The following is a 26,108-nucleotide window of genomic DNA, read 5'->3' as shown; positions in this document are numbered from 1 at the left end:
TTTATTTTAGATACTACTTTTTAACAGAGTCTTATTTTTCCTAATGAACTTACATAACATTAAATATGATAAAGGAATCTATTGCTAGTAGTATTTTATTATTTGCCAGATGGCACATGCACTCAGCAGAGACAGTGAGGGAGGAGAATGAGAAAGCAATCACCCCTAGTGGGGAGCGTTTCTTTCTGGCTTTTGAGGAAGCACTCACACACTCCTGGCCTGTTTTTCAAGCTACCAGGCCTGGATTCAAACCAGCTAGTTCGCCATGTGGGATCTGGCCACCTTAACCACTGCGCTACCTACTACCCTCAAAATTAATTTTTACAATGGTTTTGTAAGAGTTAAATGTGTCCATTTAAATGATTTTACTTCTGTTAACTGCAAATTAATGCAGATATGTACAATTTGATGAAAAAAAAGTCAATGGGATTAGTTTCCTAGGTATTTAATTTTTGGAGGAGGTATTTGTCTTTATTTCTCTAGTACTTAAGGTTTTGGCGTTTTGGTTGGACATTTTCCCTCTATGACCTAGAAAATCCTCAAAAAAAACTCTTAAATTTTTGCTACTGTGATTTTGATTGAATTTTTTGCTTGATGAAACATTAAAATGTTTTTTTTCTTCTGCAAAGAAAAGCACTGACGAGAACTTAGAAAATCAATCAGAGCTTAACAAGGTTTAATCATTTCCCCCTTTTCTCAGAAGAAAAAAAGAAGATGAAAGCTATATTTATTCTAAAAGGGGCCAGAAAACATCCCAAAAGATTTTTCTTTCCTTCCTTCCTTCCTCCCTCTCTCTCTCTCTCTTCCTTCCTTTCCTTTCCTCTTTCTTTCTTCTTTCTTTCTTTCTTTCTTTCTTTCTTTCTTTCTTTCTTTCTTTCTTTCTTTCTTTCTTTCTTTCTTCTTTCTCTTTTTAAATTGTTAGAGGGTCTTTCTTTCTCTTTTTAAATTGTCAGAGGGTGTGTGAATTTGTTAGAGAAAGGAGAGATGGGGGAATCACCTCCCAATGGGATGTGGTTATGCCATAATCCCTTCTCCTCCATGTAGCCATACAGTCAGGGTTTTTGGCACTTGAACACACTTCACTATTTTTCAAGATGCAGGGGCTAAAGTTAGAGCCACAGTTGACCATTTGAGATATGGCTCCCTTAACCATTATTTTGCACCAAAATAAATTCACACTTTTTTCCTTTATTCATGATATAGTACATGTGAACACATGGGAGACAGAGCAAGAGCAAGAGAGAGGCAAGCATGATGTGATCCCCTTCTCCCAGTTCTCCAGCCCAGCATATGGTGGGAGCTCTTGCATGTACCTGGCATGTTTCAAGATTGCTCGGCCGGGGCTGTGAACCATGGTTGCCATGTGGGATCCGGCTTCTCCTGAGAAGTGCATGACTTCCGCCCGATGGAGATGATTTACTCATACTTAATTCCATTTTTCTATGAACTGTTTGATGTTTCTTCATATTTCCCAGTTAACTGTAGCCTACCTTCAAATTTCGATGCTGACATAACAAACTCCACTTTAATGTTTAATTGCTCTTCTAGTCCTGTTTATTACTTTCTTTATTTTCAGTCTGTTTTATAAGCATCAACAATGAAAAGAACTTTCGCTGACTGTTTGCTGGCTTATAGATGATGGGTATCCATTGCCAACTCAACATTTCTCTACTGAATTTAATAGTTATTATGTTTCAGTCCCTGTGTTAGTCAGAGGGGTGTGAAGTTGTGTCTATTGTGACCATGTTGGTACAGTTAACTTCCCCTTCTCTTCTTCCTACTGATATCATCAACAGTCATTTGACATTTAAAACCAACTATTTCATTAAAAGGGAACTGACTTCTCAGGCAGGCCTTGCAGATTTTTTTTTTTCTCTTTATTTCATAAGAGAGGGAATGAGAGACAGGGCCTCAGACCAGGCCTTGTCACACTGCAGTCCTCCTCCCAGCCTTCCCGCCAGTGAAGATTAGGGCACAGCTGGTGTGTTTAGGTCAACCTGGGATGCACCGTCGGCCTTCCCACATGAGTCTAGTACCATGCAGTGGTGCCCTACCACCTTCACTACCATAGCTAGCCAGGCCTTGTGATTAAATATCCTGCATAGACAAGCTACCTTCTCTCTGAGGAGGAAAAACTGCAAGCAGACATCAAGAATTTGATAAATCCTGTTACAGGTTGAACATCCCTAATTCAAGCATCCTAGATCCAGAATGCTCCAAAATCCAAATCTTTTTCAGCATTGAAATAACACAAATGGAAAAGGAACATATTATTTTTCAATGTATTAATGACATGTCATATTTTTTATCATTAAGTGTGAATATTTATAAGAAAAGAATCATTGGGGCCAGCAGATGGCATAGCACTTATGTCACTGGACTCCCACATGGCCAACCACAGCTCAAGTCCTGGATCTGGTGGCTTGAAACTCATGCCTGCACACCCAGGATCCCAGGAGGAGGATGCGGCATGGCTGTCCCCCCCCGAGAGTGATTTCTCACTTTCCTTCTCACTGTCTCTGTCTCTCACTGTGGAGAGCACACATGCTCTAAGGCAAAAACCCCTCAGGGAAAAAAAGAAAGAAAATGATTGTTTATTATTAGCATGAAAATTCATAGTCAAGGATGATCGTGACTCCCTGTTGTCTACATGAGTGACTGAGAGAGTGTCACCTTTGTTTTCTGATAGTTAATGTGTGTAAACCTTGTTTCATGAATAAGGTTATTGAAAATATTGCGTAAAATTACCTTGGGGTAAGTGTATGTTTATGAAACATACATGAATTTTATGTTTAGATGTGGGTTCCATCCTCAAGATATCTCATTATGCATATGCAAATATTTCAAACCCCTCCCCGTCTTCTGAAATCTGAAACACTTCTAGTTCCAAGCATTTTAGATAAGGGATACTCTATCTATATTTTTCTACAAGAGTGGAAGTTCAGTTCTGGGTTGTTTGTATTCCTAGGGTGTTTCTGTGCCCCTTGGGAAAAAAAATCTCAAAACATTTTGTATCCAAAAGCAGTTAGAAAAGGGAAAAGATGAGAAATGGCTAGTTTGAGGGCAGCCTCACACTGGAATTGTGCAAACTCTTTCTCTGGGATTTGACGACGATGCACTCTTTCTCTGGGATTGCACGCAGATGCCATGTTCCCTATGAAGTCAGCCCTAGTTTCCGTTTGGGATGAATCACTGCCTGGTCTGCGCATGTGGAGGAGTTACCTTGCTTGCAGCCTTCGTGGATCACCAGTAGAGGCCTGTGAAGCCCTTACATATTGCACCAAAGTTTATGGTCACTGGCATGCTTTGCACAGAACTGTGTGAAATAAATACTTTTGAATTGAATCTAAATCCTTTTTAAGCAGGTTCCTGTACTTTAATAAAATAAGAACATAACAATATCTGAGTCTTTGATTGGAAAACATAATGTGAGCTAAATGAAAAAGTACAAGTAAGGTCTGAGTTGGAGAAAGGTGGAGAAAAAAAGAATGGCAATGGTTCATTCTAACCCAAACTGAGTCCTCTCAATTTTGATCATTCAGAAAGATAGAGATAGGGAGGAAGAGAGCCAAAACTATGAAATGGGAGATAGGCAGGTGTTCTGCTGTGGTTTATGCCACTTAGAATTACGCTCATCTGAAGGAGAAGTGAAAATATCAGTCTTTGTTCTAAATACCACCCACTACACATAACACACACACACACAGCACTCACAATAATATATTGTAAACCTGTCTATTTTAGGACAACTTTTTGGGAATAATGAATATTAATTTTAAATAAAACAATTTTTTTAAGGTTTTTGTTATAGGGTGCATGTGCTTGCTGGAGAGAGAGAAAGAATGAGAGAGAGATAGAGAGATATCACCCCTAGGGGCATGGCTATCTGCAGTCTCTTGTCCTTCATTCTTCTCTTGGGATTCTGGGCACACATGCACACACACACACACACACACACACACACACAGTTTGTTAAGCCTCCAGGTCCAGGGCTTAACCACAGTTAGCCCATGTAGGAGTCCAGTGCCTTAACAACCATGCCACTGTCTGGTACCTTAATTTTAATTTTTATCCTTGTAAGCAGATATTCTATTTTATGGAAAAGAGCAGGAGGAATAATTCAGTAATGGCAGGAAAGAGTACTGTTTGGACTTAGGAAATCCTGACATTGACATAACATGGCTGCGTTAAGGTGATACAACACTTAAGGGTCTGGATATGGAAGATTGGACTATATGATCCTTTCCAGCTTAAAATCTTACTGTAATGCGAGAAGAATAACAGTCCTTTGGGGAAACTGCAAGGGATTGTGAGCAGCTCTTTATATTACTTTATCTGGAAGATCATGGGGCAATCAACTTGACTTTGCATTTTGAATTTGTATGTTAAGGCTGTTAAAAATTCTCTGTGGTAAAAATAATTTCCTTATGTTGAAGGATCTATGAAATTGTCAAGTAAGAATGTAAGCATTAAAAAAAGAAGTATGTTTCAACAGACAAAATGTAGAATTCCTGTTGGCTTACACTGGAGAAATGGAAATACCAAACATGGTAGAATTCTTAGAGTATTTCATGTGATCTCTGTTTAGGCTAATAGTCTTGATACTTAGATGAATAGGAGATGTGTTAAAGGATTCACATTTTAAAGATACTTATACTTTATTTCCAAAGGACAGGATTTGAAGTCAAGAAGTAATGGAAAGACCAGAATGTATCTCTCATCTCACCAGACTGGATTCCCCTTGGTAGCTTATTGGCCATTGACAGGGCCTTGCACTTAATATTTTAGTAGGGACTCAATAAATATTGACAGGATGCATAAATAATTATCTGTTTTTGTTGGTAACCAATTGTTGTAGTTCCTTTGCCTTGTTTGGAAGAAGTTTGTATGTTCCAGAACAAAATCAAATGAAATAATGATCTGTATGTAAAGAACTGGAGAAATCTAGTATAAGGTATTAAAATATTGAGAGCAGGAGAGAGACCGATAAGACATTTGGTTTTCAGCTGAGACCAATATGTGTTTCTCTCTGACTATGTCCAGGAAAAAAAGCACTGACTTTTCAAATGGCATGTTTTTCTCTGTGTTTGTTATGCTGTTTTTTGCAGATAGCTTGACTCATACCTCAGAGAAAAGTCGTCGTCAGAAAAGTCTTGACGTATTTTTTCTGTAACTTTCTCTGCAAAAATGCATCATGACTCTTTTGACAACTCAATAATTTAATGGGTAAGAAGCTTACTTGACATCTCACATATAGAATGAGTAGTGGTTTCACTGTGGGAGAAGGGCTGAGTGATATGGATCCAAAGATGAGTAAAAAAGTATTAACCTCTTTGTAGTCTTGGCTTAAAGTAAGGAAGTTTGAGGAAATAGTGTGTGTGAGCTAGGAGGCTGGACCACCTCAGTTGGAAGGGACAGAGATTACAAGAAGGAACGAGAGATTCCCACAATCTTTAAGATAAAGTAATAGAAAAATATGAGTTTACTCCCGAATACAATGTTACATACTGTACTAAAATAGGGTAACTTAGTATGGGTCGTCGGGAAAGTCGCAAATCACTTTTGAATAGAAAAACAGAAAAATATATCATGACTTTCCTGATGACCTAATATATTATGCCAATAAGATGCTAATGTACTTTCTTCTTAGAAGGTTCTTTTGAGCTCACTAGTGGTTCTCTGTTTTTAAAATATGCTTCTAGTGCCCCCTTTAGCTAGTCCTCTTCCATTTTCAGTATTTTGGAGACTGCAGAAATGCTGGCATGTGTGTATATATGGCTAAGTAATGGTCTTTTGTTAAGGCATCCTGAAAACTGTATTTTCAACAGAGAAAGAACTGTGTTCCAGGCAATGTCAATTGCATTACCTTGCTGTAGGAACGCCAGGACTTCTGTGAAATGTCCAAATAGTTCCAGCTCCTATAAGCAGCCACAGATGACAAAGATGAAATCATCCTGATTCCTCTGCTAACTCTGTAGAAAAAACAGTAACTGATGCTAATGAGTCAGTCATCTTGGTTAGCAAACATAACATAATTATCTTTTTAAGCCCCCCAAATTAGAAGAAACTGCAAGGTTATCTCTGTTTCACTTTTCTTAGTCATGTTTCCTCATCTTTTTATGGGTTATACATTTTTTTAAAATGACAAAACATTTGAAAAGAGAAATGTCTTCACTTCCTATCATCTCTTAAACAATCAAGTATATGCTATCAATGCTGTATTGGAAAATAATAGACAAATAAGATGGCCATTTGAGGAAGAGAGTGGCTTTCACTTAAACATATGATGTTGTTTAAATTGTCAAAATGTAGCATTTAGAGCTTTACTATGCTAGAATGTATTTTTATTTATAATATTTTCTAGGTAACTGTTTCAAGTCTTTTCCATTACAAAGGTACTATATGCTCATTATTATAAGTAAAAATATCTGAAGAATTACCCTCCTCCAAATTCATGCTCTTCTTATTCTCCCTTCCATTCCAAACTAAGATTTTTTTCTTTGTACAAAGTTGAGGTCACACTTTATTCATTAATTTTCCCCTTTCCTTCCATCCCCTGCACTGTAAATATTATTTTAATATTTTCTTTATTATTCAATGTGTCAAAAACCACATATTCATAGATGTATACTGACTCTAACAAATTTTTAAAAATAGCTGTACAATATTTCATAACATACACAGTTTATTCAGTCTTTTTCTGATGAGCTTTCAGATTATTCCCAATGCTGCAATGAATGTCCTTACAGGGAATTAAGAGCTTAGTGAAGAATCATCCTCTGTTTTCAGATGCTCCTGCTAGTGATTTCGAAAAGCTGCTGATATACTCAATTAGGAAGATAAGGCAACTTTTTACTGTAAAAAGTTGCATCTTCTCACAGACCTGTGTGGCTGGACTGGGTAAGCCATCTGGTCTACCTGTGGTGGAATATAGCATCCTGGTTATAGCATCGGTGTGAGGTTCTGAAAGAAATATGGTGCTGAGTATGAGTTGGGAAAGGACATTATGAATAACACATAGTATACATGGCTCATTTTATATACTATGTATTTTTTCTATTTAAAATTTAGTAAAGGAAGACTTTAAAGTAGCTTTTGGTAGCTATCACAAGGATATAGAAAGATAATTTTATGGTAGTACATGTCATGTTTTCTTTTCCTTTCTTTTTGTCTTTCTATTTTTTGTTTGTTTGAATGAGCTGAAACCGGATTTGCATCTCTTTTTTTTTTTTTTTGGAGAGATTTTTGCTGTAGGGTGCGTGCGCTCGCCAGACAGACAGAGAGAGACACAGAGACAGAAAGTGAGAAATCATCCCCCAGGGTAGATGGCCACACTGCAATCCCTTCTCCTCCGTTCTCCTTTCGGGATCTTGGGCATGCACACACATGTGCCCAGTGTGAATTTTAACCCACCGGGTCCAGGATGCGAACCATGGTTGACTACATGGGAGTCCAGTGACGTAGCCATTACACTAACTGCTGGTCTCTGGATTTGCATCTCTGAGTGCTGGCTTAGCAGCTGTGCAACTTTAAATGAGTCACTTAACCTCTCTGTGTCCTAGTATCCACATTCACAGAGTGACAGTCACAGTGCACTACCTAATAAGATTTTGGAGAGATTTAAATGAGATAATAAATACAAAATGTTCATGTAATATTGAGTAAATTCTGATTTTCCTCTTAGAAAATACAAGAAGTATTCCAGGAGGAAGATACTTCTTATTAGTATAAAAATGAATACATAGAAAAGTGATAGAATAAAGAAAACTTAGTGATATGTGAATAATGATGCTGCAATCAAGTATATGCTTTATATTAATAGTTACAAAGAATTTTTATATCTCTTTATCTCATTTTCTCTTCACAAGAATCCTGTGAACCAGAAGGATAATTGTTACATCCATTACATACAGTAACTATGACTCGGATAAATTAGATGGGTTGACCAATATCCCCTAAGAAGTCTGCAATTAAGCAAATTCTTTTTACCTAATAATCCAGAGCTTTTTCTATTAGGAAGATAACACAACTCTTTACTGTAAAAAGTTCCATCTTCTCTTTTTCTATTACTTCAAGGTCTCTGTAAAATCTAGACAGTTGGCAAGTCTCAAATAGTTCAAAGTGTAATAGATTCCAAAATTGTGTCTGAAAACCTAGTTTGAGTCTCAAATTTCCCATGATCCCGGGAAAGGTAAGAATATGTGGAAGTAACAGAAGGCTTTCATTCTTCAGCAACACAAATTATTCCTGGACTCTTGAGGATGATGTGAAGCTCAATAGACATTTTTTGGGTTCTATAGCTCACAGGAGTTGTGTCTCTAATACACAATGCGCCATGTTTTGTGACTATTTCATTTCACTTCTAGCATTTCCTTAACTGAAAAGTGTTTCTTTCCACTAATATGGAAAATTTGGTTTGGAAGCCAGGGTTTGAAAGGCAGGGTTCATATCTTTCAGCCCTAGTAAGTGCCACAGATAGTTATCGTCATTCCTTGGTTATCACTTAGCACATTCTGTGTTATGATTCTGTCTTTGCATGCATACCTTCTATCTCCCTTGGGGAGTACAAGTTTCATAAAGATGGAGAGTGGGACTAGCAGAGGGTGTAATGGTTATGTCATTGGACTCCCATGTAGTCAATCATGGTTCTAGACCCAGACCGGGTAGCTTAAAAGCTGCACCAGGTGAGTATGTGTGTGTGTGTGTGCACAAGATCCCAAGAGGAGAATGGAAGAGAAGGAATTGCAGTGTGGCCAACCCCTCAAGAGGGTGATTTCTCACTTGTGTGTGTGTGTTTTTTTTAATCTCTCTGTCTCTCTAGCAAGTACACACACACTATAGCAAAAAATCTCTCTGAAAAAAAAAGATGGAGAGGAAATGAAGTGACTTCAAACAATTTGTGGAAAAGTACAAATAAAGTCTGAGTCTCTTTCAGTATGAAAAATTTTGAAATCTATGTATGGATTATCTTAATGTGCATTTGCCATGAACTTTTGGAAGATGCTATCTGTTATACCACTGTATTCTCAATGCCTTGCTGAGATCCTGGCAGTCAATAGCTTCTCAGTAAATGTTTATTGCCACTGTTGCTGTTGCTGCTGCTTCTTTTAAGATACTATTCAGTGCTGACTTGTTAAGAAAGATTCATTAGAGAACATAATATAAAGCCCAGCCTCAATGGTACATGTGGTAAGGTGCCACTGTGCAATGCTGAGATTGCATGAGAGTTCAAGGTTTGGTGCCTGGACCAACCTAAAAGGCCAGGTATGGTAGGGCATGCCTATAATCTTAGCTAACTGGAAGACTGAGACAGAAAGACTGCAACATGGCAAGGCCTTGTCAAGCATGCCTCTTGTTCTCTCTCACACACACACACACATACACACACACATACACACACTTATATACACAAAGAACAGAGTCAGCTTTAGAATAGGCAACAACTATTACCTTCCTCCCTGTACAGTGAATAATCTCTTCAGAATTCTTTATTAGAGGGGTACAAGTGATAGGATGATAAAGGATGCTTAAGAAAGCACTGGTAATTACCTTGCCCACTTGAAAGCAAGACAAGGTAAAATAGGACCTACTTTCCCTAACATAAACTTGAATCTTTTGAAAGTTGGGTTTTAGATCAGAACAGGTGGAAATACACAGCTCTTTTTGGGGAAAAATGTCTTTGACATAATAAAGTTGAATTTCTAATTTCTAAAGGGTAGGAACAGAGTGTGTCTTGTTGGGTTTCTACAAATTATAGTGATTTGGTTTCAGCATAAATAACACCATAAGCAAATACTGGCAGGCAGCATCTCTCCAGGAGTGGTCAAACAAGTCAATGTTCTTTTCCTTCCAAGCCCTAGTTTGGCTGATCCATCCATAGAAAAGCAGAACAAAAGGCAGGGGATTACTGTGCCGGTAAGCATCCAAGTGGCTCACTCGGCTCAGGGGTTATTTATAGCAGTTTAGCTCACACTGAAGATTTCTGCTCTATTCGGAGCATGTACAAATGGGAGCTTCGGGAACACAACAGTAGACAAAGATGAACGTTGTGATCAATGATCAGATTCTCAAGCCTTTGTCTTTTCACTCTAGCCTTGCTTTTCCACTACCATGGTAAGCATTTCTTCTGAATAGGCTCATCCTCTTCGTCTTGTGCATGTTCTGTTTACAGATGTTGCTATGAGGACAGATTCATCAACAATGACTGATGTGGAGTCTGGGGTCGTCAATTTTGCATCTTCAGCGAGGGCAGGCCGCCGGAATGCCGTACCAGACATCCAGAGTTCAGCTACTACTGGTGGGACCTCAGATTTGCCCCTCAAACTGGAGGCCCTCTCCATGAAGGAAGGTAATGATCAAAATCTCCTTAAAATCAGCACTGCTTCTCTTTTCTTACTTTTTTTTTTTCCTGTAATAGTCTTTAAGTAGTTAACAAATGTTCTTTTTCTTATTTGTTTACTAAAGCCTCTCAGGTATTTTTTTTCTTGAGGCTAAGTAGCTTTTTCATCCTTTTTGAAAGAAGATAATTTCATCTTTTTGACCAGTGGAATATATGTAGAAACTGAAGTTTTATTCATTTAAAGTGTGTAGACATGCTTGGGGCTAATCACTGGGAATACAGGAGTGAACAAATAGGATCCTTTCCTCAGTGAGCTTTAAAAGTTCATTGAGAACTCAGAAATAAAGCAATTTTCTTTCTGCCATCTATTGATGGATCACTTTAGGAGTTTCTGCTTCATTATATAATAGCATTCTTCATGTCATTCTACTTCTCATATCTAGGAAGAAGTTTACTATTAAATAGATATGGGACCTTTAAAGTGAATCCTTATATAAAGGTGGTTATTCTTCAACCAGAGAAAAAAGGTGAATTGAAAAAAAACAGAGCTGTTTAATAATGAAGTAAAATATTGAATCTTTCTTCCATTGTGAACATAAGAGGGGACTTTATTTTGATGCCAGAAAACTCTAAAATTCATGTGAAGTTCTCTTGCAATATGTATTTTCTGTGAACTTTTTAAAGACCCCTTGAGCAGTTTATATAGCTTCCAGAGTTTACTCTTATAAAAGTTAATATAAGAATACTTCTAATAAAAAGTGAAAAGAGTCTCTTTATATAAAAATAGAGATAAGAAATACATGAATCAAAGTTTTGAAAGAGAGATAAAAGATAATTTCAGTTCCAAACTACTACCAAAATACCTGTGTGTCGTGTCTCACTTATTCGCTAAGGTGGATTCTGGTGCATGTCTAGAAATATTTTCCTGGCAGCAACGAGGCAAGAGATAGCCTAGAGCTGCAGCACATGTTACCCATTCATGGGAGCCCAAGAAGAGAGCCTTTGGTTCTTTGCCTCAGGAGTTTATTTACTACCTGGTAAATCTGCAATGGTTTTTGTTCAATGTCTGTAAAGTGATTAAATCTTTGTAGGCCAGGAGCTGAAGACAGATCTTCGAGTCCCATAGTTACCTCATCTTTTTCTAAAAACTATTGCACTTCTGGGACCAGCAGATGGTGTAGTGGTTACGTCCCTGGACTCCCACATGACTGACCATGGTTCAAGTCTTGGACCTGATGAATTGAAAAATCACACCAGTCGCATAATCCCAGGAAGAGAATAGGATTGTTGTGTGGACAACCCTTCTGGGGGGTGATTTCTCACATTTCCTCTCATTGTGTCTGTGTCTCTCTCTCTCCAGCAAGCATACACAGCCTAAGGCAAAGACTTTTAGAAAAAAAAGAAAAGACTATTGTATATGGGACATTGCAAGTAAGAGTAAAAGGTACACATGCACATATAATATTATAAGAAAGAAAAGATAGAAGAGATAAAATAAAGGAAGAAAAATACATACAATATTTTGGCCTTTTAAGTTGAAAATGTAGTATGACTATCAGAACATGATGTTTCTGTTGAAGGGTCCATCCTAAACTCATGAGGTAGAGAAGATAATTACTTGTTAGCATAAAAAGCCTAATAATAGCTTATACACCTTAAACACAGATACAAAACCTTAATTAACTGTTATTATTATTGCTTAGTTAGGCAAAAGAGAATAATACACTGTAAGAGAGTTTGTACTCTTTTCCACTTTATTGTGGTCGCTAGAGAGCCATTATCTGGAGGGAGATTGTTTCTGTTTTTATGTTTCTTTAAATCATTTTGAAATAAATTCAAGGGCATCAGTGAAGAAACTGAAAATGATAAAAATGAATTCATGTATAACCATATGTTAAAGAAGATCTAAAAGGATGGTGGATATTATGTTAAGTGAAATAAGTCAGGCACAGAAAGAAAAATACCATATGACCTCACTTGTATGTGGAACTTAAAAAGAAATCACTAATAAAACCACAGAATAGAACGTTGTTTATCAGGGACTTGGTGGCACTGGGGAGTCAGAGAAATGTTAGTCAAAGGATATAAAATTGCAGTTACTTAAGAGGAAAAAATTCAAGAGAGCTATTGTACACTGTGGTGACTATAGTATGTACCATATATTTTATACTCGAAAATTGCTGAGAGTTGATTTTAAGTGCTCTCACCACCTGACAAAATAAGTAGATGAGGTGGTACAGTCCACAATGAAATGGACTGTCATACTGGAAGCCACATGGCTTTCCCTGACAGCTGCTTTTATGTGTCTTCCCCATACCAGGGAATGGTGGCTTTATATTTCTGGTTGCTATAGTCAAAAGTATCTGAATCATTCTTATGTCTTTTTTTCTCTTGCATTCTTTATTCCAGCCATCAGCAAATACTGTGAGGTCTACTTTAAAACTGGTCCATAAATCTGCCATTTTAACCTATAAGATCTCATTTCGTGGAACCTCTCTAATCCCGTCTTGCACCCTTTTTCCCTCCATAGTGTCCTATCTGAAGTTCCTTTTTCCATGTTGCTATCTTTGACCATCCTGTCCCGTTCTCTCTACTATCAGGTCTTTTACTCAGATACCTCCTTCTAAGAAAAGTGTTCCCAGCAAACCCTATCTAAAATTGCAAGCTCTTGGCCCCAAGACTTCTTGACAATTCCTATTCTACATCTTTTCATTAAAATGTCCTCATTAGCACTTTTTGTTCCTCACATACCTTACATTTGACTTCTCTTTCTCTTTCTTCTCCTCCTCATCTTTCTCCTTTAAATTGCTAGAGGTCATGCATGCAAGAGAGAGAGAGAGATACAGAGGAATACAGAGAAAGCACTCATGATGAGGCATGGTCACATTGCAGTTCCTTCTTCTCCATCCTCTCTGGATTTGGGATGCACACACACACACCCATCTCTGGATTTGGAGCACACACACACACACACACACACAGATACACACACATATATCCCTGACATGTTTTTTCAAGCTACCAGAGCTGGGATTCAAAACATGGTCAGCCATGTGGGCTCTTGCTCCTTTAACCACTAGGCTACAGGGCTGATCCAACTTCTTTTTTATTTTTATTTTTTATTATCCTATTTTTTATTATCCTATCCCTCACCTTATGTTCCCTGTGACCCAGAATGCTTGGTATATAGTACATGCTTCATGAATATTTAATAAATGAAAGTTAAATAGAGTCCATCAAATTTATCTTCAAAGATACCACTGGTGACTATAATTGGAGAAATTTGCGGAGAGTGGCAGAGGCTTATTTAAAGAGTTTCATTTTAAAATGGAGACAGCAAAAGATGGTACATTTTGTGGATTAAAAAAAAAAAAAAAAGAGGTCACTACCTGGAAGAACCTGAGAGCTTTTCTTAGTTTGAACATGATAGTGATTCTAGGAAATGAAGGAGCTAGGAGAAAGGGAAAGTCAGATGAAGTGGAGAGAAGGGGAAAATGATCATGAATCAGCTTCCTAATCAGGCAGAAATGGATTGGATCCAGGATCATAAGGTCATTGGAAGTAGATAGTAAGAGCAGCACCAAGGCCAGCTCCAAAGTGTGAGACCAGAGCTGATGCGCAGGGCCCCAAACTCAGGAGAGATTCACACTTGGTTTAATACTCTACTGTTGCTGTCTTGAATTTATTTATTTTTTTAATAGTTTTTTTTAACAAGAGTGCTACATTTCATTTTGCGCTGGGCCCCAACAAATTATATAACCAGTGCTGAGATTACATCTTCCATTGTGACAGGACACAGAGCAGAAAGAGTAAGCAGAGATCATAGAGTGTTTCAGACATTTTATGGCAGAAAATGGAGGAAACTCTTACCTGATGGCTTTGGTTATTTCCTCGCCCATGATGAGACTGTTTTGTAAGAGCAAATGGAGTACAAAGTGTGAAGAAGCTGAAGACAATGTTATCCAGCACAGGAAGATGGTGAGGGATGTGGACCATGGAGTCATTGGCTGCGTCCAAATTATGACTTGCCGTTTACAAGCTCTGTGATTTTGAGCAAGTCACTAACCCTGTTTGTGTTTACTAACTTGTGAGGATTGTAATAATACCTTGGAAAACTGGCACTTAATAACTGTAGAATAGGAGAAAAATTTGATTAGGAGAATTTAATTTCTTCTTTTTACATTTCTGAATCTGGATTGAGGGCAGAATAATCAAGTAGAAAATGATCAGAGTAGATAAAGGAAAAAGCAACTGTTTTATGTCAATATGATATAAAATATGTTTTAATACATTTTATATATGAATGGAACATTATATTTTTCAGATGTGAAAAAGAAAGATGAAGAAACAACACAAAACCAATTGGAAAAGCCCCCAAATGAAGAAAAATGAAGGCTTGTGACCCAACAAGAGTGCTGAATTTATGCACAGTGAAAGACTTACTGGCTCTCTTTTCCTGAGATGTTTGATCTGGTGGTAACTATGGTAACATTGCAGCCCTAAGCAACATGTGTGTGTTAGATAACTTTGTCGTGATGCTACTCACTTGGATTAAGATCATGATGTCCAATACATGCATTAAAAGGCAAGTAACTTCCAAATTGCACCCAAGAAAAAGGTTAAGAATGTACGATCACTTAAATATGTATCATTGTCTATAAACCCAACAAAACCTACTGTTCTCTTTTGTGTTTATTTAGCCAGATATATTTTTAATTTCATTTTTATAGTAATAGACAAAGCATTTATTGGTAAATGTAAGATGACACAATTAGTTTAAAAGTTTATGGAATTTAGGGGTCAGCAGGTGGTATAGTAGTTGTGGTGCTGGATTCCCACATAGCCGACCGTGGTTCAGGTCTCAGACCAGGTGGCTTGAAACTCACACTGGGTGCATGTGCAGATGTGCCCAAAATCCTGAAAGGAGAATGGGGGAGAAGGGATTAAAGTGTGACCATCCCCTTTCCTGGGAGGCCGGGGGGTGGGGGCAGTGTTGATTTCTTGCTTTCTCTCTGATTCTCTCTGTGTCTGTGGCGAGTGCACATGCCCTATAGCAAAAATCTCTCTCTCTAAAGAAACAAACAAAAACTTTATAGAATTTGTGAAAGCTAATATTTTGTGATAAAAAGAAATAAAAAAAGTAGTTGAAATTCATGAGGACAGAGTGTGTTTCGTTTTAACCAAAACCACACTTCATCTCCCTCAAATATGAAAAAATTTACAACTTAGACACCATCTTTTTTCTGATTTATTTTCCTTCTGGACTGTGCTACTGTGATTTTTCATGTGAACTCTTAACATGCGAAATTTGTGACAAATCATTTATATGGAACATGCCTAAGAAATGAATTTTACTCTCTTCCTTAAATTTGGTGTGTGTGTATGTAGGTGTGTATTTTACTTTGATATGAATTATACAAAATACTAGTTGCTTTACATTGTCTTTTCGTATTCCTGAGAGCTTTTCTTAGTTTGAACATGATAGTGATTCTAGGAAATGAAGGAGCTAGGAGAAAGGGAAAGTCAGATGAAGTGGAGAGAAGGGGAAAATGATCATGAATCAGCTTCCTAATCAGGCAGAAATGGATTGGATCCAGGATCATAAGGTCATTGGAAGTAGATAGTAAGAGCAGCACCAAGGCCAGCTCCAAAGTGTGAGACCAGAGCTGATGCGCAGGGCCCCAAACTCAGGAGAGATTCACACTTGGTTTAATACTCTACTGTTGCTGTCTTGAATTTATTTATTTTTTTAATAGTTTTTTTTAACAAGAGTGCTACATTTCATTTTGCGCTGGGCCCCAACAAATTATATAACCAGTGCTGAGATTACATCTTCCATTGTGACAGGACACAGAGCAGAAAGAGTAAGCAGAGATCATAGAGTGTTTCAGACATTTTATGGCAGAAAATGGAGGAAACTCTTACCTGATGGCTTTGGTTATTTCCTCGCCCATGATGAGACTGTTTTGTAAGAGCAAATGGAGTACAAAGTGTGAAGAAGCTGAAGACAATGTTATCCAGCACAGGAAGATGGTGAGGGATGTGGACCATGGAGTCATTGGCTGCGTCCAAATTATGACTTGCCGTTTACAAGCTCTGTGATTTTGAGCAAGTCACTAACCCTGTTTGTGTTTACTAACTTGTGAGGATTGTAATAATACCTTGGAAAACTGGCACTTAATAACTGTAGAATAGGAGAAAAATTTGATTAGGAGAATTTAATTTCTTCTTTTTACATTTCTGAATCTGGATTGAGGGCAGAATAATCAAGTAGAAAATGATCAGAGTAGATAAAGGAAAAAGCAACTGTTTTATGTCAATATGATATAAAATATGTTTTAATACATTTTATATATGAATGGAACATTATATTTTTCAGATGTGAAAAAGAAAGATGAAGAAACAACACAAAACCAATTGGAAAAGCCCCCAAATGAAGAAAAATGAAGGCTTGTGACCCAACAAGAGTGCTGAATTTATGCACAGTGAAAGACTTACTGGCTCTCTTTTCCTGAGATGTTTGATCTGGTGGTAACTATGGTAACATTGCAGCCCTAAGCAACATGTGTGTGTTAGATAACTTTGTCGTGATGCTACTCACTTGGATTAAGATCATGATGTCCAATACATGCATTAAAAGGCAAGTAACTTCCAAATTGCACCCAAGAAAAAGGTTAAGAATGTACGATCACTTAAATATGTATCATTGTCTATAAACCCAACAAAACCTACTGTTCTCTTTTGTGTTTATTTAGCCAGATATATTTTTAATTTCATTTTTATAGTAATAGACAAAGCATTTATTGGTAAATGTAAGATGACACAATTAGTTTAAAAGTTTATGGAATTTAGGGGTCAGCAGGTGGTATAGTAGTTGTGGTGCTGGATTCCCACATAGCCGACCGTGGTTCAGGTCTCAGACCAGGTGGCTTGAAACTCACACTGGGTGCATGTGCAGATGTGCCCAAAATCCTGAAAGGAGAATGGGGGAGAAGGGATTAAAGTGTGACCATCCCCTTTCCTGGGAGGCCGGGGGGTGGGGGCAGTGTTGATTTCTTGCTTTCTCTCTGATTCTCTCTGTGTCTGTGGCGAGTGCACATGCCCTATAGCAAAAATCTCTCTCTCTAAAGAAACAAACAAAAACTTTATAGAATTTGTGAAAGCTAATATTTTGTGATAAAAAGAAATAAAAAAAGTAGTTGAAATTCATGAGGACAGAGTGTGTTTCGTTTTAACCAAAACCACACTTCATCTCCCTCAAATATGAAAAAATTTACAACTTAGACACCATCTTTTTTCTGATTTATTTTCCTTCTGGACTGTGCTACTGTGATTTTTCATGTGAACTCTTAACATGCGAAATTTGTGACAAATCATTTATATGGAACATGCCTAAGAAATGAATTTTACTCTCTTCCTTAAATTTGGTGTGTGTGTATGTAGGTGTGTATTTTACTTTGATATGAATTATACAAAATACTAGTTGCTTTACATTGTCTTTTCGTATTCTTGGGGCTTTTGTGTATGTTTGACTTGTTTCTAAAATAATTTCCTCAGGAATGCAGACCTTAATTTTTATATCTTTCCTAAAGTAGCTAACACAGCAGTAGGCACTTACATATCTAGTCAATGATGTAGGCAGAAAGAGCAAAATACATGGTTTAACATATGTTTAAGGCATCTATTTTAAAAGAAACAGAAATGAGACCAAAGCTTTAGTAAATTTCAATTTATTTTACATTTTAGGGAAATAATAGAATTCTGAATTTCAAAAAATTTGAATAATGAATTTATTTTTATTTCAGATCTATGCATGCAGTTATATTTTATTTGATTGTTGACTTAGGTCACATCTGTGTACAATAACCAAATAAACTCTTTCACTATTAAAGAAATTTGTTTTTGACATTAGTCTCCTTCATTTTATCTTCTGAAGTATGCCAGATGAAAACTGGTGGCACATTTTAAAAGATGAAGTTAATGTTTGTGATGTAGATCATCTTCTGCTTATTGTTTTATTGACGAAGCTTACCTTTATACCTTATGTACACCAAATGAGTGGATTTCAAAGAACCTGATTGTTTTGCATTCTTGAATATACATTTTTCTTCATAAAATAAGCAAAAGTAATATCTTAAATGTACTACTAATTTATTATTCAATGAAATGTGTTATAGCCATTACAGTTATATTTCTGAAGGCTATTTAATGATGGGAGATTATATAGTCAGTATAAGAAGGGCTTAGCATAGAGGAGTGATTTTCACCTGAGGCAGGAGGCAGTGTTGCCTCTTGGGGCTTTTGCAAATGTCTGGCTGCCACAACTAGAGAAGGAAGGCGAGGTAAAAGATATCTACCCGTATCTAGTGGGCAGAGACCATGGGTACTGCTAAGCCACTAGGCATCCTGTAGTCCCACGGGCAGCCCCCATGGCAGAAAATCACCTGACTATGTGTGTCGATGGTGCTAACGCTATCTATTGGGGAATTTTACAGTCGATTTAAACTCTGAAAGATGTGACTTTTGGATTCAGATAAGCTGGGTTTGAACTCTGCTACTCATTAGCTGTGTGGTCTTAGGCAATTTATATCAGGTCTGTAAGTCTCAGCACCCCATGGAATCGTATTATCTTAGTAATAGTACACCCTTCATAGGGTGGGTGGAGACAGTAAATGAGAGAGGATATATGTGAAACGATTGAATGATGTCTGCTAAAGAATAATTATTCGATAAATCTTAGCTATTATCATTGTCATTGCCATCATGCTTATTCCAAACGCGTATGGCATTATTCTCTGCTACTCTCTGGGACCTCAAAACACCCTCAATTCTTGGTGCTGGAAGAAGATGCTACGGTGGAAAGGAACAATTCTTGGTGATGATTCTACCAATGCCAGTGCAGTCTTGCTAATGAGTGACTAGCAGGAGATGAGTATTACCTCCTAACAATGAGTCACCTACTTAGGGTTTATGAAGAGCTTCTACAACAAAAGAATTTTGATTCAGTATTTAAGTTCGGTATTTAAATGTAAACTTATTCTGTGGAAATGTAGAAGAAAAGCAGTAACAGTTCTTGGATCATAGTTTTACATGATACTTCCTCTCATTTAAAAAAACAAAAATGAAGCCATGTCTCTACTCATTATTGTTAATAGTCTGAAATCACACTTATTCAATACAATGCACACAAAAAGTCCCATAATATACATATTATACATCATTATTCTTTGTCTTTTAGTTTATTACCATAGGGCATGCGTACTTGCCAGACACACACACACACACACACACACACACACACAAATGAGTGGATTTCAAAGAACCTGATTGTTTTGCATTCTTGAATATACATTTTTCTTCATAAAATAAGCAAAAGTAATATCTTAAATGTACTACTAATTTATTATTCAATGAAATGTGTTATAGCCATTACAGTTATATTTCTGAAGGCTATTTAATGATGGGAGATTATATAGTCAGTATAAGAAGGGCTTAGCATAGAGGAGTGATTTTCACCTGAGGCAGGAGGCAGTGTTGCCTCTTGGGGCTTTTGCAAATGTCTGGCTGCCACAACTAGAGAAGGAAGGCGAGGTAAAAGATATCTACCCGTATCTAGTGGGCAGAGACCATGGGTACTGCTAAGCCACTAGGCATCCTGTAGTCCCACGGGCAGCCCCCATGGCAGAAAATCACCTGACTATGTGTGTCGATGGTGCTAACGCTATCTATTGGGGAATTTTACAGTCGATTTAAACTCTGAAAGATGTGACTTTTGGATTCAGATAAGCTGGGTTTGAACTCTGCTACTCATTAGCTGTGTGGTCTTAGGCAATTTATATCAGGTCTGTAAGTCTCAGCACCCCATGGAATCGTATTATCTTAGTAATAGTACACCCTTCATAGGGTGGGTGGAGACAGTAAATGAGAGAGGATATATGTGAAACGATTGAATGATGTCTGCTAAAGAATAATTATTCGATAAATCTTAGCTATTATCATTGTCATTGCCATCATGCTTATTCCAAACGCGTATGGCATTATTCTCTGCTACTCTCTGGGACCTCAAAACACCCTCAATTCTTGGTGCTGGAAGAAGATGCTACGGTGGAAAGGAACAATTCTTGGTGATGATTCTACCAATGCCAGTGCAGTCTTGCTAATGAGTGACTAGCAGGAGATGAGTATTACCTCCTAACAATGAGTCACCTACTTAGGGTTTATGAAGAGCTTCTACAACAAAAGAATTTTGATTCAGTATTTAAGTTCGGTATTTAAATGTAAACTTATTCTGTGGAAATGTAGAAGAAAAGCAGTAACAGTTCTTGGATCATAGTTTTACATGATACTTCCTCTCATTTAAAAAAACAAAAATGAAGCCATGTCTCTACTCATTATTGTTAATAGTCTGAAATCACACTTATTCAATACAATGCACACAAAAAGTCCCATAATATACATATTATACATCATTATTCTTTGTCTTTTAGTTTATTACCATAGGGCATGCGTACTTGCCAGACACACACACACACACACACACACACACACACACACACAGAGAGAGAGAAAGAGAGAGTGAGAGAAAGTGAGAAACCACTCTTCCCCCATCACCACCCCCACAGAGAGGGGATGGCCATACTGTAATCCCTTCTCTTGTTGGGATTTTGGACACACATGCACACATGCCTGGCATGATTTTCAAGCTACTGGGTCTAAGACTTGAAATGTGGAGACCCAAGGCCTTCACCTCCTTGCCACCTGCTGACCCCTGCATGCATATTTTTAAGTATTCCATATTATACAAGGTCGTATCTGGCTTATTGACTAAGATTGCCAATACAAGAAAAAAACCCCGAAAACTCTCATTATTAAAGAAATCTCTGACACAAGTCTCCATTTTATCTTCTGAAAAATGTCAGATGAAGAATGATGACACATTTTAGAGGATGAAGTAATGGTGTTTGTGATATAAATCACTTCCTACTTTTTCATTTATTGACAAAGCTTACTTTATATCTCATTATCAAAGGAGTAGACGTCAAAGAACCTGATTGTTTTAAGTACTCAAATATACATTTTTCTCTATAGAATAATCAAAAGTAATATTTTAGATGTAGCACTAATTTTTTAAATGAAATGTCTTCTAGCCATTTAAATTGTATTTGACAATTATTTAATGATGTGAGGTTATAGTCAGTATGAAAAGGGGTTAACATGGAGGTGTGATTTTCACCTAAGGCAGGGAGCAATTTTGTCCCCTACAGGGTATTTGGAAATGTCTGGAGACATTCCTTATTCCACAAGAAAAGAGGTCAGTAGGAGTCTAAAAATTGAATTTGCCTACCAATTTTTAAGCAATTAAGCTATTTGGGGGGAACTTAATGTATTTGTAAATGGACACTTTTAACAAAGTTACCTAGTTGGAGCTCATTACAAAAAGCCTTCAGTGTCAGCCAGTGGTGTGGTGTTTAAGGCAGCGGGATCCCATATGGCCATCTGAGCAGTTTGAGTCCCAGACCTGGCTGTTTGAGAAACAGGCTGGTTGTGTATGTGTGTCCAAAATCCCTAAAGAAGGGAGAAATGGAGGAGAAGGTATTGTGTCATGACCATTGCTTATGGTGGTGCTTTCTCACTTTTCCTTTCCCTTTCTCTTTCTCTGTCTTTCCTGTTAGCATATGTACCTTCTAACAAATTAAAAAAAAAAAAGAAAGAAAGCAGTCTCCATGTCCATTTTTGCTATTGTCTTTGTACAAGCCATTTGCTTTAGTTAACATCTATAAAGCCTTCATATTGTTCAATAGCCAGTCTACAGGGGAGCAATAAAGCTATAAAGCCACTGTCTGGAAACTTAATCCTATGCAAAGAAGAAAGAACAAAAAGAACCCATTCTGTGTCAGTGTGCCCAGTGATATTTATTTCTTATCTGGGTGGGAAGGATTCAAAGCTACTTAGGACATGAGTGACTACAGAGGGAGGTATTCTACTTGCGAAAGGAAATACTGCATTTGTTTTAGTTTTGCTAGTGAAGTGGCTTGGGCTGTTTGGGCAGGTGATGGGGGAAGGGAGAGAAAGAGGGAACCCGGGAAAGATGTAACCAAAGTTAAGGAATCTGTTGTCCAATGGAACCCGAGCCTTCACGTTCCAGTTACAGGTGTGTCATTCGCTCTCATAACTTTGACTAATTACTTTACTCTGTGCATTTTTTTTTCTTTTCTTTTCTTTTTTTTTTTTTTTTTTTATTTGTCCACGGCACATGCGCTTGCTAGAGAGACAGACAGAAAGTGAGAAATCACCTTTTGGCGGGGATGGTCACAACCTAATCTCTTCTCTATGCTTTAGGAATTTGGGGCACACATGCATATGAGCTTGGCGTGATTTTCAAGTGGCCAGATCTGGGCTCAAACCACAGAGTTGGCAATGTGGGATCTAGTCACCTTAGCTTCCATGCCTGCTGGCTGACCCCATTTTTCTTTCAGTGTTTAAAATGATGAATTATTATGAGGATAGTGAGTGAATGCTGGTAAATTGCTAAGGAGATGCCTGACACATAACAAAGGTATTGCTCTTATTTGCCAGAGTGCACAGGGTGGGAAAGACATTAAGCTGAGTATCTTGAAGCTGTTGATTCTTTTCTACGTTATTTGCATGAATAGGTTTCCTCGTATTTTGCCACTCACTTTTCTTTCCACTATCAGCATCTTCTTAGCTAAAATTGTGACTGATAAGTCAGAGTAGCTACCATTTTTTTTTTTTCAGTCATTGATGACAACTCTTGGAACATAAAAAATCTGAAGCTACTGAAAAATGGAAAAACTGGGAACAAACTCCATGGCCTAGTAAAGGGAATCAAACACTACATGACCAACCATGGTTCAAATCCCAATTTTGGTGTCTTGAAACACACACTGAGTATATGTGTGTGCTTCTGTCCAAAATCCCAACAGGACCAAAAAACGGAGGAGAAGGAATTGCAGTGTGACCATGCCCCACAACACTTCCATTAGAATGATAGAATAAATTTCTTTCTTTCTTTCTTCTTTCTTTTTTTTTTCTTTTTTTGCTATAGGGTGAATGCTCTCACCAGAAAGAGAGAGACAAGAGAGACAGAAAGCAACAAATCATACCCCAGGGGGGATGGCGACATTGCAATCCCTTCTTCTCCATTCTCCTCTTGGAATCTTGGGCATGCATGCACACACACATGTCCAGCGTGAGTTTAAGCCACCAGGCTCATGACTCAAACTGCAGCCAACTACATGGGAGTCCAGGGACAGCCATTACGCCAAGAATGATAGAATAGATTTCTTACTGAACACATATCAATAGGAAAAAAAATGTTATTCTAGCCATACATCAAGTGACCAGTAATTACTAAGCACATAGTAGAACTTCTTGAAACTTCATAAAAATAGTCATACAATATATTTAATAATTCTCATTTCACCTATGAAGACTGTGGATTCAGAGAGCGTCTTTGGGATTTCATAGAAGAACGCAGAAACAGTGGCCTAGAACAGAGCCTCAGAGCCAGGAAGTGCACTGTTTCCCTCATACCAGTGGCCCTCTGCTCCAAACCAGCTCATCCCACGAGTCTTATCAAATATGTTTGAATTTCAGGATTCTTAGAAAAATAGAAAGTTGTGTATAGGAAGAATAACACATAAGCCATCATGCACTTGGCATTCATTCACCCTTTCATTCATTTACAGTTTAGCTTTTTCTAGACAAGACTTTATATGGCAATCACAGTTATTTATTTTGCCATTATCTTGCAGGACCCTGAAGGAATGGATAATTGTTGAGAAGCTCATGGCATTTTTGGGTGGGAAGTAGTCTCAGGAAGAGAGGAAAAAGGAAGAAAGGCTGAACAGAAAAAGAGAGAGGCACTTCACCCTTATTTGACCTCTGGCCTGGGACTGGCCATAGTTGAGAAAGGGCACACTGACATTCTGAGGGAAGCATGGAGGTAATCTAGCATGAACTATGAATATTTAGAGTAGTAAAGCAGGCAGATTGAGGTTTAGACGGACTGCAGCCATTTTGAAATTAAGAAAGGCCTCTAAGACCAGCAGTTAGCGTAATGGCTATGTCACTGGACTCCCATGTAGTCGACCGTGGTTCACGACCGGGTGGCTTAAAACTCAAGCCGGGCACCTGTGCATGCGTGCCCAAGATCCCCAGAGGATAATGGAGGAGAAGGGATTGCGGCCTGGCCATCCCCCCTGGGGGGTGATTTCTTGCTTTCTGTCTCTCTGTCTTTCTGGTGAGCGCCCGCGTCCTATAGCGAAAACCTCTCCAAAAAAAAAAAAAAAAGAAAAGAAAGGCTTCTAATGAAAGCAATGTGACCGAGTGCTGAGTCATGGGGAGATCTGTCTGAAGAATGGTCAAATGAGAAACCAGGAATGGGAATTTGAAGGAGTCAAGATAATTACTCAGAGGAACGTGATTGACTGTAGTAAGCAATGATTTACATGTGCTTGTATCTCGTACCTATAAATACTGAGAATATGTTTTGTTTTATTTTATTTTATTTTATTTTTTTGCTAAGGGTTCGTGCTTACTAGAGAGAGAGAAAGACACAGAGAGGGAAAGTAAGAAATCATCTCCTGGGAGGATGGCCATACTACAGTCCCCCTCTTGGGATTGTGAGCATGTATGCACACATGCCCAGCGTGTTTCAAACCTCTGGGTCCAGGCTCCAATTGCAGCTAGCCATGTGGGAATCCAGTGCCTTACCCACCATACTACCTGCTGGCCCCGATGTTTAGCTTTATTGAGAAAATTTGGTGGTGTTTGCTGACTCTTCCTATATCCTGGCCACAGAAATACACTCCCTCTTTAGCCTCTGCTTCTTATTCCATTGACCATGGGTAGAAGCTGTTGGTCTTAGTTTTCTGGTAACAGTAGGGCCACATAAACAAATGAAATAATCTTGTTTGGTTGGTAGCTCTATTTCAGATGTTAAATGATGTTGGCAGAACTGTGGGCCAAGAAGCTTCTGAAATGCCAGGTCAGATTACTAAAAAGGACTCAGGGAACAGCTCTTCTGAGAGAAAGATTAAAAAAAAAGTCTTGCCCCACCCAAGAGCTTATAGAATTGAATTTGACAGTTCTGTGCACTCTCTCATGTTGCTTTAGACATATTAATCATTCAAATCTTATTTCATAATACATTTTCTCCTAAATTGGGTTTCCATTGCAGAAAGGATTTGTTTTATAAATGTTTCCCTTTTTGATACTATAAAGTTGTAGAAAACGATAAAAAAAATGGGGCCATCAGTCAATAAATGTGGATTTGGTTCCTTTTGGTCTAAATTTGACCTAAATAAACTACATGCCTGTGAGAAAATTATTTTCAACCCAGGCAACATCTTTTAACTCTGATTTGAAAACAAAACAAAACAAAACTTAAAATGGACACTAGGTGGTGCTCACACCACGTTTCTTACTGACCGCTCCAAAGTTAAATTTTAATCAAGGTTATCTGAGGTTTCTACTTGTTGGGTTACTACTTCTACTACATGTGCTGCTCAGGATTACTGCAAAACCAAGCAGCAAATCAACGATAACCAAATGCTTTCGTATTTCACACACGAAGTTTTCAAACAGCAATTTCAAAATGAATTTATGTTAGAAAGTGTGCCAATCTTTGGTTATTAATTTTTTAGGATAACCTATGTTCTTAGTCACCAAAAGAGGACACTCTAATACACCTTAAAAATGCACTTAGGCATACAAAGGCTACAACTTTTTGTCTATGTAGCAAAGA

At 37.8% G+C, this 26,108-nt stretch overlaps 1 protein-coding gene across 6 annotated transcripts in view; it reads left to right on the top strand.

Moving 5' to 3' along the window:
* The window catches only part of PKIB (cAMP-dependent protein kinase inhibitor beta), a 118,180-nt gene extending 103,165 nt beyond the window's left edge, over positions 1-15,015 (top strand). For all 6 annotated transcript variants that reach the window (XM_027769475.1, XM_027769474.1, XM_006171533.2 and 3 more), the window contains 2 exons: positions 10,172-10,348; positions 14,664-15,015. In XM_027769475.1, coding sequence (XP_027625276.1) covers positions 10,180-10,348; positions 14,664-14,731 — 237 coding nt within the window. In that variant the 5' untranslated portion in view covers positions 10,172-10,179 and the 3' untranslated portion in view covers positions 14,732-15,015. The remainder of the gene's footprint in view (positions 1-10,171; positions 10,349-14,663) is intronic.
* The last annotated feature ends 11,093 nt before the right edge of the window (positions 15,016-26,108 follow it).

The sequence above is a fragment of the Tupaia chinensis genome, unplaced genomic scaffold, assembly GCF_000334495.1.
Source record: "Tupaia chinensis unplaced genomic scaffold, TupChi_1.0 Scaffold149798_1, whole genome shotgun sequence".
Lineage (NCBI taxonomy): Eukaryota > Metazoa > Chordata > Mammalia > Scandentia > Tupaiidae > Tupaia > Tupaia belangeri.
The sequence above is the reverse complement of the archived record's forward strand: the minus strand, read 5'-3'. Positions and strand labels throughout refer to the sequence as shown.